The sequence below is a fragment of the Tachyglossus aculeatus genome, chromosome 6 (assembly GCF_015852505.1).
Source record: "Tachyglossus aculeatus isolate mTacAcu1 chromosome 6, mTacAcu1.pri, whole genome shotgun sequence".
NCBI lineage: Eukaryota > Metazoa > Chordata > Mammalia > Monotremata > Tachyglossidae > Tachyglossus > Tachyglossus aculeatus.
Window position 1 is genome coordinate 14,435,651 of NC_052071.1, and position 13,893 is coordinate 14,449,543.

The 13,893-nt window shown below is 49.8% G+C and overlaps 1 protein-coding gene across 6 annotated transcripts in view; it reads left to right on the top strand.

The window, feature by feature from the left end:
* DCX (doublecortin) overlaps positions 1 to 13,893 on the top strand; it is a 197,497-nt gene that overhangs the window by 106,066 nt on the left and 77,538 nt on the right. For 4 of the 6 annotated variants that reach the window (XM_038747771.1, XM_038747774.1, XM_038747776.1 and 1 more), the window contains exons 1-2: positions 3,285 to 3,430; positions 5,091 to 5,475. In XM_038747771.1, coding sequence (XP_038603699.1) covers positions 5,112 to 5,475 — 364 coding nt within the window. In that variant the 5' untranslated portion in view covers positions 3,285 to 3,430; positions 5,091 to 5,111. Of the gene's footprint in view, positions 1 to 3,284; positions 3,431 to 4,918; positions 5,476 to 13,893 lie in introns of those variants that run through there. The other 2 variants (XM_038747772.1, XM_038747773.1) reach the window with 2 other exon arrangements.

The window sequence follows — 13,893 nt, forward strand, 5'->3', positions numbered from 1 at the left end:
ATTATTATTATTATTATTATTAAGCACGTGGGAGAGGACACTATGGTAGAGTTGGTAGACGCGATTGACCCCTGCCCACAAGGAGCTTACAGACTACAGGGGAGTTAGGAATGAAAATAAATGATGTACTTCCCAAGCGCTTACAACAGTGCTCTGCACACAGTTAGCACTCAATAAATACGATTGATGATGATGATGATGATGATTTGGGAAATAGTAAAGCATTCTCCGTCTCCCCCTTTTAGACTGTGAGCCCACTGTTGGGTAGGGACTGTCTCTCTATGTTGCCAACCTGTACTTCCCAAGCACTTAGTACAGTGCTCTGCACACAGTAAGCGCTCAATAAATACGATTGATTGATTGATTGATTGATTGGACAGAGATGCTGTGGGGCTGAGGTGAGGGTGAATTCCAAATGGCCACTGTCAGCTTGGAACCTAGAGTCCCCCCGCTAGTGTTCTGCAATATAAGCACAGGAGTGGAGTGATGGGTAACTGGACACACGTGATGTTATATGCATATTGCCACGTGGTCAGTGATTTTGTTAGTATGTTTGGTTTTGTTCTCTGTCTCCCCCTTTTAGACCGTGAGCCCACTGTTGGGTAGGGACTGTCTCTATATGTTGCCAATTTGTACTTCCCAAGCGCTTAGTACAGTGCTCTGCACATAGTAAGCGCTCAATAAATACGATTGATGATGATGATGATGATGATGACAGTGTCATACGGAACACTTTTCTGAAGTCTGCCCCCAAAAAGAGCATTTCATTAAGGGAACCCCTATGTCCTCTCAATCAATCAATCAATCAATCGTATTTATTGAGCACTTACTGTGTGCAGGGCACTGTACTAAGCGCTTGGGAAGTGCAAGTTGGCAACATATAGAGACAGTCCCTACCCAACAGTGGGCTCACAGTCTCCCTGTCTCTCTCTTTCCCCCCCCAAAGCCATTGGGTTCTGTCCCCTTCCCAGGCTCTTATGAACACAGCGTGGCATAGTGGATAGAGCACAGGCCGAAAGTCAGAAGGTCATGGCCTCTAATCCTGCCTCTGCCACTTGTCTGCTGTGTGACCTTGGGCAAGTTACTTAACTTCTCTGGGCCTCAGCTACCTCATCTGTAAAATGGGGAGTGAGACTTGGAGCCCCTCGTGGGACAGGGACTGTTTGCTTGTATCCGCCCCAGAGCTTAGTACAGTGCTTGGCACATAGTTATTCTGAGCCCTGGCACTCAACAGCCGGAGCTGAGGGTGAGGGCATCTTGGTGCTGAAAAAAAATATTGGGCATAAATGAAAGTTTCCAGTGCTCCATCAAAACTGGACAGGGAAGAGACAAGCTGAAAACCAGAATGCCTAGTATAGAACTGAATGAATGGCCACCCCCATTGGATGGTTTAGTGTTTGGGTGGCTCGGGTTTGCCTCTTTGCTTGCTCTCATTCATTCATTCATTCATTCATTCATTCAATTGTATTTATTGAGTGCTTACTGTGTGTAAAGCACTGTACTAAGCGCTTGGGAGAGTACAGTAAAACAATAAACAGACACATTCCCTGCCCACGGCGAGCTTACAGTCTAGAGAGGAGCTTATAATCAATCAATCAATCAATCGTATTTATTGAGCGCTTACTGTGTGCGGAGCACTGTACTAAGCGCTTGGGAAGTCCAAGTTGGCACCATATAGAGACAGTCCCTACCCAACAGTGAGCTCACAGTCTAAAAGGGGGAGACAGAGAACAAAACCAAACATACTAACAAAATAAAATAAATAGAATAGGTATGTGCAAGTAAAATAAATAAATAGGGTAATAAATATGTACAAACATATATACAGGTGCTGTGGGGAAGGGAAGGAGGTAAGATGGGGGGATGGAGAGGGGGAGGACGGGGAGAAGACTCTCCCTGGGGGTCGATCTATGCTTGCCTTAGGCCTGGGAGTTCCCCACCAAATTTCTTGGGCTTCGCTCAGGTCTCATCTGGAGAGATTGATTTCCTCGACTTGGTTTGTCTTTGACCTTCCCACTCAACTATCACATCAGTCAGTTAGTGCCAACTGGGCCATTTTATGGCGGGTGACCCTATTTTCGAGGATAAGCCTGCAATTCATTGTCTGCTAATGTCTCTGGATTGTGACTTTCACTCATATCCCAGGTGTGAAGGGTACATAATAATAATAATAATAATAATAATAATAATAATAATAATAATAATGGCATTTGTTAAGCGCTTACTATGTGCAGAGCACCGTTCTAAGTGCTGGGGGGGATACAAGGTGATCAAGTTGTCCCATGTGGGGCTCACAGTCTTAATCCCCATTTTACAGATGAGGGAACTGAGGCTCAGAGAAGTTAAGTGACTTGCCCAAGGTCACACAGCAGACATGTGGCGGAGCCGGGATTTGAACCCATGACCTCTGACTCCACAGCCCGTGCTCGACTGATACCACACTCCTCACCCAAAGTGAAGAACTCTCTTCGATTCTCCGTCTCCAAATTTGTCTCCCTCCCACAACTCCGCCACATCTCCTCCTTTACTCTTCCCCTCCCATGATCTTCATCCAAGGTGGCCAACTGCCGAGGACGATTCATTCAGTCGTATTTCCTGAGCACTTACCGCGTGCAGAGCACTGTACTAAGCCCTTGGAAAGTACAATTCGATGATTACAAGTACAAGGGCACTGTACTAAGCCCTTGGAAAGTACAATTCGATGATTACAAGGGGAGTTTGTTGTGGCTTCAGCCTTCAGTCCCGCGCCTGCTTGCCACCCCCTTTGATCTGTCTGTAAAAAAGCTTGAAGATCAGTCAAGTTTTATTCATACCGCTCTTAAAAAAAAAAAAAACATGTCCAGCAGGCAGCAATCCTACCCCCATCCCTTTCCACTTCCCTTGGTTTCAGAATCAAAAACGGTTGCGCCTTATGCATCTGTCAGCCTCCACGGGGGAAGGTTCCCCCATCCTCTCCCCCGCCCCCACTCCATCACTCAGGCGATATGAAACAAACCACAGATTTTTCTGAAGCGGAGCTTGTCTGGCCCCGGTCTGTCCCCCTGGGCTGATGAGATCAATGTACTGGCCCCCAGTGTGGAATTTCCAATCCCAAAAAGAGCCCAGCCCATTTCTCCGCAGAGCATCCCAGGTTTGCCTGAGTAAAAAATCACTGCCATCTCCTGTTATTTTAGCTGTCCCCTTCTCTTTATTAGCGTAGTCCCAGGAAGCACGCCTGTCTCCCTGTAGCCCGGCTATCGGCTCCGTGATTTTTTTTTCCCCTCCCGCCCCTGCCAATTGGAGTTATCCGGGAGAAGCTGGACAAGGCACTAGGACCTAGAAGCCGTCTCCCCACCCTGGCAGGAATTTCTTGCTTGGAGCTCAGACAACAAAGGCAGAGGGGAGATTACATTTCTTTCTCTCAGCATCTCCACCCAACCAGCAGAAACCGGTGAGTCGGGGCATTGGGGTGATTTGCAGGCAGAAAGTAACAGATGTCAACGGAAAGACAAGGGAAATTTGTTTTTCTCTGTCTGTCTGCCTATCTTCTCCCTCTCTCTTTCTCTCTCTTTCTCTCTCCCCCTTTCCTTTCTTCTGCTTTTGTTCCACTAGGATTTTCCCCGAACCTCGACCTGGAATTTCACGCGGAAAGTGAGTTTTCAAGGTCCGTGTGTCGGTCACGCACCGCGGAGTTTTTCTGAATGACCAAGCCGATGTTTCTGGGGAAATGAGTGCAGCTGGGCTTTGGGGAAGGAGGGGTTCTGCGGGGTGGGATGAGAGACAATGCTGAAGCTGATGCGGGGCTGGTGACACTGGTCCAAAATGCCGCATCTAAAGGAAAGGGGTGACCAGTTGGGGACGATTGTGCCGCACTCTGGATCTTTCACCTGATTGTGAGGCTCGGGAGGGATCCGAGCTGGTTTCTGCATTGGGTGCCCTGCCCGGATGTGTCTTGCATGTCAATGGTTTGGCAGCGAAGTGCCTTGCCTTCTCATGCTTCTCTCATTTTACCTTCCTAGCTGAGCCCCATTGGAAGAGGAAGGAAAAATGACCCACTCGAATGTCTGATTTCAGCTGAAGGGCAGCGTGGCAGGCTAGTTGAGGATTTATCTCCCCACCGCTGGCATGTGCCCTCCCTCTGGAGAGTGCTCAGTGCAGCACAGAACAATGAAAGGTGTACTGGTGTGCGGCAGTGAATTGCTCAGTGCCCGGCTAGGGCACTGGCAATAAAATCTGGCAATAAAATCCTCTCGTTAAGAGATGAGGCCGGACGTACAAAGGGAAGAAACAAAAAGGTGCTTGCATTTCACCTTGGGTCCAAGTCCCCCGGGACAATTCACGGCCACTTGCCCGTCGGATGTCCGATTGTTAAAATCCTTTATTTCTTGCAAATACTAGGAAACTGGTGGATTGTGTTTGAGGGTTGAGAGGAGGCGGGAAGAGCTTCACAAAGCCCCGTTGAGAGCCCACTGTTGGGTAGGGACTGTCTCTATATGTCGCCAATCTGTACTTCCCAAGCGCTTAGTACAGTACACACAGTAAGCGCTCAATAAATACGATTGATGATGGGGGGTGGGGAGTGAGGTTCCTGCCACCAAGTTCAAATGCTTTGGTTCACGGTGGACACACCGCAACCCTGAGATAGTTTCTTAGCATGACAGCCTTCTATTCTGTCCGGTGGGGCAGGATGATTTAGTCATGGCCATTTTGTCTTTTGTGGGTGGGAAGGAAAATGAAAGTGTGTGGGTGGTCGGTATAGGGTTTTTTGTGTGTTTTTTTTAAATGAACAGCCCCCAGTTTGAACGGGCTTAGCCTGAAATGGCAATTTACGATGCAGAGCGCTGTGATGAACGTGCGGGGAGGTGAGCTATCGAAAAATCCTTTTTGGGCCCCTCCCAGGCACCCGACCAGAAGCCCCCAGCCCCACCTCCTGCTTCGCTAGGATGATCGATTTTTTCACCCCGATGAGGGGCGGGCAGCAGACGGGGCACGTGACGGCCCCACGCATAAGAGGCACCGGCTAACGACATCTCCCTAGAGGTCTGGGCTCTGGCTAATATCCGAAATCCTTCCTCCCCACCCTCCCCTTCTCCCCCCTTCACCCGTCTCAGGTCTCTGAGGTCCCCCAAAATATGGAACTTGATTTTGGACACTTTGACGAACGAGATAAGACATCCAGGAACATGCGAGGATCCCGTCTGAATGGGCTGCCTAGCCCCACACACAGTGCCCACTGTAGCTTCTACCGGACCAGGACCTTGCAGGCGCTGAGCAATGAGAAGAAAGCCAAGAAAGTGCGTTTCTACCGCAACGGCGACCGCTACTTCAAGGGGATTGTGTACGCCGTGTCCTCCGACCGCTTCCGCAGCTTCGATGCCTTGCTGGCCGACCTGACGCGGTCTCTGTCCGACAACATCAACCTGCCTCAGGGAGTGCGTTACATCTACACCATCGACGGAGCCAGGAAGATTGGGAGCATGGATGAGCTGGAGGAAGGTAATTCCAAGCCGGTGCCGGTCGGGGAGGGAAGGAGGGGAAAAGGGGCTGCTTCGCTGTGGAAGGTAGCCAGGGTCAAGCCTCGTGAGGAGGTGAGCGATAGACTCATCTGACTGAGCCCCCTTTTTCCCCTCCTCTTCCCCATCCCCCCGACCCTACCTCCTTCCCCTCCCCACAGCACCTGTATATATGTCTGTACAGATTTATTACTCTATTTATTTTACTTGTACATATTTACCGTTCTATTTATTTTGTCAGTGATGTGCATCTAGCTTTCCTTCTATTTATTCTGATGACACCTGTCCACACGTTTTCTTTCGTCATCTATCTCCCCCTTCTAGACTGTGAGCCCGTTGTTGGGTTGGGACCGTCTCTCTATGTTGCCAACCTGTACTTCCCAAGTGCTTGGTACAGTGCTCTGCACACAGTAAGCGCTCAATAAAGACCATTGAATGAATGATAGACAGAGAGGGCAACGGTGTGGAGTGATCCTCGGTGTTCCAACTGTGGTGTTTTAGTCTCCTTTGTGGCGAGGTGGAAGCGAGGGTGGTGGAGGCTTTGTAGGGGACTTACCTAAAGGGGCCTACTGTAAAGATGATGATAATGGTATTAAGCGCTTACTATGTGCCAGGCACTGCACTAAGCGCTCATGGATCCCCCCCCCCCCCCCGGCCAGAGCTCTCCTCAAAAGTAAAATGGGGGAGAATGCAGGGGGTGGTCTAGAAGCGCAGGAATTGATGGTCTGGAAGGTAGGGTTTTATTGGTCGTGAACAGAGGAGGGAGGAGGGAAGATGGTTTCCTCTGAACTAGTGGGCTGCCATTTTGTGTGCCGTAAGTCACCGTGAAGACCCTCTGAACAGGGAGGGCTTCCTGGGTGTGACGGCCGCGCTGACTCTTTCAAAACTGCCACTGACTGAGTCTGGGGGCTGCTAGGGGAGAAGGGACAGATGCTGAGTACCTAGGGAAAGCCACGGGAATTTCTGCTATCTCAGACTCGCCCACCACCCCACTCCTGGGAATAGAAACGTATTCATCGGGCCAGAGACACATGAACTCCCTCCCCAATTTTGGTCTCCGACCATGGGCTCATTGCCGGGGGCCTCGGGGGACCTAGGGATGGGAATGGCGAGGAGGGAGGTTGGAGGGATTGGGGGGGACGAGGCTTCTGAAATTCCCGGTTCTCAGAAGAAAGGAAAAAATCACCCTCTGAATGTTCTTCCCGGGAAATCTTTTGTCATCGTCTCAGAAAGGATGCCTGTACTGCGAACAGGTGGAGAGGAGGAATTTCCTCATAAGCCGGGGGTCGTGCCGTATCTCGTCACCTCAGCCAGGCCGAATCCTTAGGGGGCTGCGTGTTGTCCTGGGGAACCGCCTCTTTGCAGTTGAATGGTTTGCGTGCTGGAGGAGCGGGGTTGCTGCAGGGAATCTCCTCAGGCGGGAAGCCTGGTCTCATCCCACAGCTTGGTCCTCGGGACGGGGCAGGAGAGGTCACTGGCTCCCAATTCTCTGACTCTCTGCTCCCCTTGAAAGGAGCAAAATCCTGCCGGTCACCTTATTGGTAGGTCAATAGTTTTCCCACCCAAATCTGGCTGGACAGGCCCCGAGACAGCAGGATGGTCCCCCCAGGATCTAGTGGCCACCCACTCGGGCTCGAGGCCCCGTTACCATCTTGGGCTAAAGCCACTGTCCTTTCCGGAGAACTGACCCCTCCCCTGGAGATTTGGGCAGGTTGAACTGGCGTCGTCTGGACATGGAGAGGTTTAAAAGCTTTCACACCTCGGGGTGGGGGGTAGAGGCCTGTTGGGAATTTCCCATCCTAGGAGATCCAGGGAGAACCCCAGTCCCAATCAGAGGGTTGGGAGTGGCTGGGCTACCAGGTTGGGCTCTGCCAAATACATAATGGCTCCTGCTTGGGATTCCTGACTCCAGGAAGAATTCTGGAAAACCTGGAGTCCTAAAAATGTCCAGATTCCCTCCCTGCCCAGCACTCTCCGAGTGGTGGCCTTCAGGGGGGCGCGGATGGATACCTTCCACGTGCCGACTTTATCCTTGGCGTTTTCCTGGATCCGCAGTGAGCGAGCTCCTTTTCTGGCCCCAGAGCCCGTCAGAAGCCTCCATTTTCTATCGCCTACAGGCAAAGCGATGAGGAAGCGGCCAGTGCCCTGACATTGACATCGATTTTTCTCCCAGCGCTGGATGGGGGGAGGGGGACCGAGCTGCCTCGGTTCAATACGGCTTGCGAATGATGGATGGTTTGAAAGGGATGCAGCTTATTTCCCCGAGGCCTCTTTAATCCCGGTGGCCTCGCCTCTCCCACCCCAGGGCCTTCCGGGGACTTTTGGGGGGCCTGATTCAATTGGTTTTGGAATTGGCTTTCCCCAGCTGATGCCCGCCTTCCCCGTCACAAGCTGGGCTTATGTGGGGAGAAGAATCAGGGATAAATCCCGGGCCAGCGTGGGGAACTCACGTCTTCTAAAGGGGTGACACCCTGAGGGAGAGGGGAGAGGAGGTGGAGACTTCCTCCTCCCCTTTATGTTTGAGGTGCATCACCTCTGCCTACATAGAACAGGGCTGAGAAATAACATGGACCAGTGGAATGAGCCTGGGCCTGGGTTCTAATCCTGCCTCTGCCACATATCTGCTGGGTAACCTTGGGAAAGCCACTTAACTTCTCTGGGCCTTGGTTACCTCATCTGTAAAATGGGGATTAAGACTGTTATCCCTATATAGGACAACCTGATTAGCTTGTATCTATCGCAGTGCTTAGTACAGTGCCTGGCACATAGCGCTTAGCAAATACCATGAAAAAAATTGCCTCTCTGAAGGCTTGATCTCAGTCTCACTAAATATGGATAATTGGCTTTCTACCGTACGTTTCCCTCAGCGGGCTGTAATCTCAACTTCTTGCTTTTCTTGAAGCCTAAGAGTGTCAGGGAAAGTGCCACGTTACTATCTTGAATGAATAATTGGCTTCTTGCCACTGGCCTTTAAGGATCCCTGAGGCCTTTCCAGGCAGGATCCACCAACAAAAACTGCTATCCAGTCAATCAGTGGTATTTACTGAGCGCAGTCCGTGTGCAGAGCACTGTACTGAACACTTCCAGAAGGGAGAGGGCCAGTGAAGAGGAGTCAGGGGTGGAGCAGAAGACAGGGAAGGTGCACTGGCTCTCTAATAATAATTATGTTGTTTGTAAAGCGCTTGCTATGTGCCAAACACTCTTCCAAGGACTGGGGTAGACACAAGGTAATCAGGTTATAATAATGATAATAATAATAATGATGGCATTTGTTAAGCGCTTACTATGTGCAAAGCACTGTTCTAAGCGCTGGGGGGGATACAATGTGATCAAGTTGTCCCACGTGGGGCTCACAGTCTTAATCCCCATTTTTTTACAGATGAGGTCACTGAGGCTCAGAGAAGTTAAGTGACTTGCCCAAGGTCACACAGCAGACTTGTGGTGGAGCCGGGATTCGAACCCATGACCTCTGACTCCAAAGCCCATGCTCTTTCCACTGAGCCACGCTGCTTCTCTTAGGTTAGACACAGTCCCTGTCCCACATGGGGCTCCCAGTTTTAATCACAGTTGAGAGGTAGCGTGGCTCAGTGGAAAGAGCCCGGGCTTCGGAGTCAGAGGTCATGGGTTCAAATCCCGGCTCCGCCGATTGTCAGCTGTGTGACTTTGGGCAAGTCACTTCACTTCTCTGCGCCTCAGTTACCTCATCTGTAAAATGACTGTGAGCCCCGCGAGGGACAACCTGATCACCTTGTAGCCTCCCCAGCGCTTAGAACAGTGCTTTGCATATAGTAAGCACTTAATAAATGCCATTATTATTATTATTATAACAAGTCAACTAACTTGCCCAAGGTCACAGGGCAGACACATGGTGGAGCCGGGATTAGAACCCGCATCCTCTGACTCCCAAGCCGGTGCTGTTGCCCACTAGGCCATGCTGCTTCTTCCTCAATGAGAGGAATGCCGCAAAGCCACGAGCCTCCTGGGGCGAAGGGTAGCCTGATTCAACAACTCCCCGGCACACTGAGCCTGGCAACGGAGGCCACCAGAGCCCGGGAAAAAGAGGGCCTCCAGTCAGAGTGATGCCTGGGTGGCCTCTAGATTGTGGGTCAAAAATCAGGAGCCCACTTGTCAGCTGTGCGACTTTGGGCGAGTCGCTTAGCTTCTCTGTGCCTCAGTTACCTCCTCTGTAAAATGGGGATTAAGACTGCGAGCCCCGCGAGAGACAACCTGATTATCTTGTATCTACCCCAGCGCTTAGAATAATGCGTGGCACATAGTAAGCGCTTAACAAATGCCGTCATCATCATCATCAACACCTCCTAGTCCCTCCCCAGCTCTCCCCCGTACCACCTCTAGCCGAGATACGTAGGCAGCAAAGGCATAATGCCGCTTTGGCTTATAGGAGTTGGTGATTTTGACCTCTGCTCACGTGGGCTGAGACTGGGAGGGAAAGAGAGTATGTTTATGCCTCTCAAAATAATGAGAATTGTGATAATAATAATAATAATAATAACAATAATAATAATAATAATAATGGTATTTGTTAAGCGCTTACTATGTGCAAAGCACTGTTCTAAGCACTGGGGGGATACAAGGTGATCAGGTTGTCCCACATGGGGCTCACAGTCTTAATCCCCATTTGACAGATGAGGTAACTGAGGCACAGTGAAGTAACTTGCCCAAAGTTACACAGCCGATAAGTGGCGGAGCCGGGATTAGAACCCATGACCTCTGACTACCGAGGCCGGGCTCATTCCACTGAGCCACGCTGCTTCTCTGTTGATGCATTTACTGTGTGCCAAGCACTGCACTAAGCACTGGGGTAAATACAAGATAATCAGGTCCCACACGCACCTCACAATCTAAACGGGAGGGAGAACAAGGGCTGAGTCCCCATTTGGTTCATGAGAGAACTGAGACCTGGAGAAGTGTAGTCAGTCACTTGTTTTTAGTGAGCACCTACTGTGTGCAGAGCACTGTACGAAGCATTTGGGAGAATAGAATATAACAAAAAGCAGACATAGTCCCTGCCCACAACTTGCAGTCTGGAGGGGAAGACAGACATTAATAGAAATAAATAAATTACAGATATGTCCATAAGTGCTGTGGGGCTGGGAGAGGGGATGAGTAAAGGGGGAGGAGGGATGAATAAAGAAGTGCATATATATATACAATAAATGCCCATATATATTTATATATTTATTTATTAACATATTTATTACTCTATTTATTTATTTATTTATTTTACTTGTACATATCTATCCTATTTATTTTATTTTGTTGGTATGTTTGGTTTTGTTCGCTGTCTCCCCCTTTTAGACTGTGAGCCCACTGTTGGGTAGGGACTGTCTCTATGTGTTGCCAATTTGTACTTCCCAAGCGCTTAGTACAGTGCTCTGCACACAGTAAGCGCTCAATAAATATGATTGATGATGATGATATATGGGCATTTATTATGTGCTTACTATGTGCAAAGCACTGTTCTAAGCGCTGGGGAGGTTAGAAGGCGATCAGGTTGTCCCACGGCGGGGGCACACAGTCTTAATCCTCATTTTACAGATGAGGGAACTGAGGCACAGAGAATAATAAGTGTAGTGATTTGCCCAAGGTCACACAGGAGACAAGTGGCAAGCCGGGATTAGAACCCAGGTCTTCTGACTCGGAGATCAGTGCTCTTTCTACTAGGCCCTTGTTCAGGGGGATAGGGATGGTTCTCCCCGAACCTGAGGAGCACCATTGCCTCCGGTGGGTCTGAAAGACCCTGAACCAGATTTGTTTTAGCACACAAGGGTGACCCCTGAGACGTGGAGGAGAGGGATTGGGGTTCCTGTTGGAGAATGGAGATAGTCCCCATCCTCCGGTAGCTCCTAATCTAATATGGGAGGCAAGACGGACAAAGAAAGATGAACAGAAATACGGACATCCATTCATGAATTCATTCGCTCTATCAATCGTATTCATTCATTCATTCATTCATTCGTATTTATTGAGCGCTTACTGTGTGCGGAGCACTGTACTAAGCACTTGGAAAGTACAAGTTGGCAACATATAGAAGCAGTCCCTACCCAACAAGGGGCTCACAGTCTGGAAGATAATCATCAATCGTATTTATTGAGTGCTTACTATGAGCAGAGCACTGTACTAAGCGCTTAATGATGGCATTTGTTAAGCACTTGCTATGTGCGAAGCACTGTTCAATCAATCAATTGTATTTATTGAGCACTTACTGTGTGCAGAGCACTGTACTAAGCGCTTGGGAAGTGCAAGTTGGCAACATATGCTACCGTTCTAAGTACAAGGTGATCAGGTTGTCCCACGGGGGGCTCACAGTCAATCCCCATTTTACAGATGAGGTACAGATTTATTCAGCACTTACTATGTGCAGAGCGCTGTACTAAGCCCTTGGGAGAGTACAGCACAATAAACAGACACATTCCCTGTCCACAACAAGTTTACAGTCTAAAAGGTGGAAGCATACATCAATACAAATAAAGAAACTACAGATATGTATATAAGTGCTGTGGGTGTGGGAGGTTGGAAGAACAATCGGAGTAAGTCAGGGTGACTTATGTGGGAGAAGGGCGTGAAGCAGCGTGGCTCAGTGGAAAGAGCCCGGGCTTTGGAATCAGAGGTCATGGGTTCGAATCCTGGCTCAGCCAATTGTCAGCTGTGTGACTTTGGGCAAATCACTTCACTTCTCTGGGCCTCAGTTACCTCATCTGGAAAATGGGGATGAAAACCGTGAGCCCCGTGTGGGACAACCTGATCACCTTGTAACCTCTCCAGCGCTTAGAACAGTGCTTTGCCCATAGTAAGCGCTTAATAAATGCCATCAAAAAAAAAAAGGGGGGGAAAGGAGGGGCTTAGTCTGGGAAGGCCTCTTGGAGGAGATGCACCCTCAATAAGGCTTTGAAGCTGGGAAGAGTAATTGTCTGTTGGATTTGAGGAGAGAGGGCGTTCTCGGCCAGAAGCAGGACGTGGGCTAGATTCAGTCATTGTGCTGAATTGAGAAGCAGGGGTGACTCATGGATTGTACCGGAGAGATGGAAAATGGGGTGGTTGAACCCAAGAAGCGGCGACTCCAGAACTCCGCAGAGTCCAAAGGGTGCACACTGTTAATTGATGATGATGGCATTTATTAAGCGCTTACTATGTGCGAAACACTGTTCTAAGCGCTGGGGAGGTTACAAGGTGATCAGGTTGTCCCACGGGGGGCTCACCCAATTTTAATCCCCATTTTCCAGATGAGGGAGCCGAGGCCCAGAGAAGTGAAGTGACTTGCCCAAAGTCACACAGCTGACAGTTGGCGGAGCCGGGATTTGAACCCACGACCGCTGACTCCAAAGCCCGGGCTCTTTCCACTGAGCCACGCTGCTTCTCTTGTCTACTCAATACTCTCGAGGTCCACACTAATTCCTGAACTGCCAAGAATCTGCAAGTGAACATGTAATGCCCCTTCCCTCCCCGCCCCCTGGGCCCCGAATCTCCCTTTTCCACCTGCCCACAGGCCCAAGAGGAGGGAAAAGGGGCCCTTCTAAGCCTTGGTAATGAACGCCCAGTTAATTGCATGTGTTTCTTGGAAGCCGGGTGTTCCCAGAGATGTCCCCCTAGAGCAGTAGCTTCTCCCATTCCTCACTCACCCCATCGTTGTCAAATCTTCTTCTCAGATTCCCCCAAGATGTCTGAAGCAGATACACTGACATAGAGGAGGAAATGCCGTTGATCTCTGGAAGGGATATATTGCTAATGGGAAGGATAACCGATTAAAAGGGCACTTAATATTTCCAATCAGGAGCCATGAGGCCCCAGGGGACAGCGTTCACAAGCGGGATCTCTTTGCCAAGAGGAGAAGAACGGTTTTTAATGGCTTATGCGTTTGGTACTCTTGAAAGCCAGGGGATATGCAGGAGTCTGCCTCCCCACCACACAACCCTCCCGCTTCTCTCTCCTCCTCCGCTGCCAGCATCGGACTTCATTTTCAGCTTTTTCTCGGGCGGTCTCCATCCCTCTGCGGGTGCCTTTCAATCTGGTTGCAGATAGGGAGAAGAACGAGGGGCCTAGAGAGCCGCTTTCTCTCAGAGAATCTTCCCCTTAGGGACTTCACACTTGCAACCGGGGCAGTATTTGAAACCAGCTGTCGGGAGGTTGGCAGACTCCCTTGGGCATGAGCTGAGTAATGGCAAATGGAGCCTGTGTGCAAAGAGTCACACTTTGTGTCAAGACCGTCCATCTCCCCTGTAGACCTTACGCTGTAATTCTGTTGTACGTTCCTCTCCCCGGCGCTTAGCACAGAGCTCCGCACACAGTAAGCACTCAGGAATCACCATTGATTGATTCAGGAAAGCTAATAAAGGAGAACCGCGCTTTCCAAAAGCAGTGTACAGCTTGTACAGCTAATTCA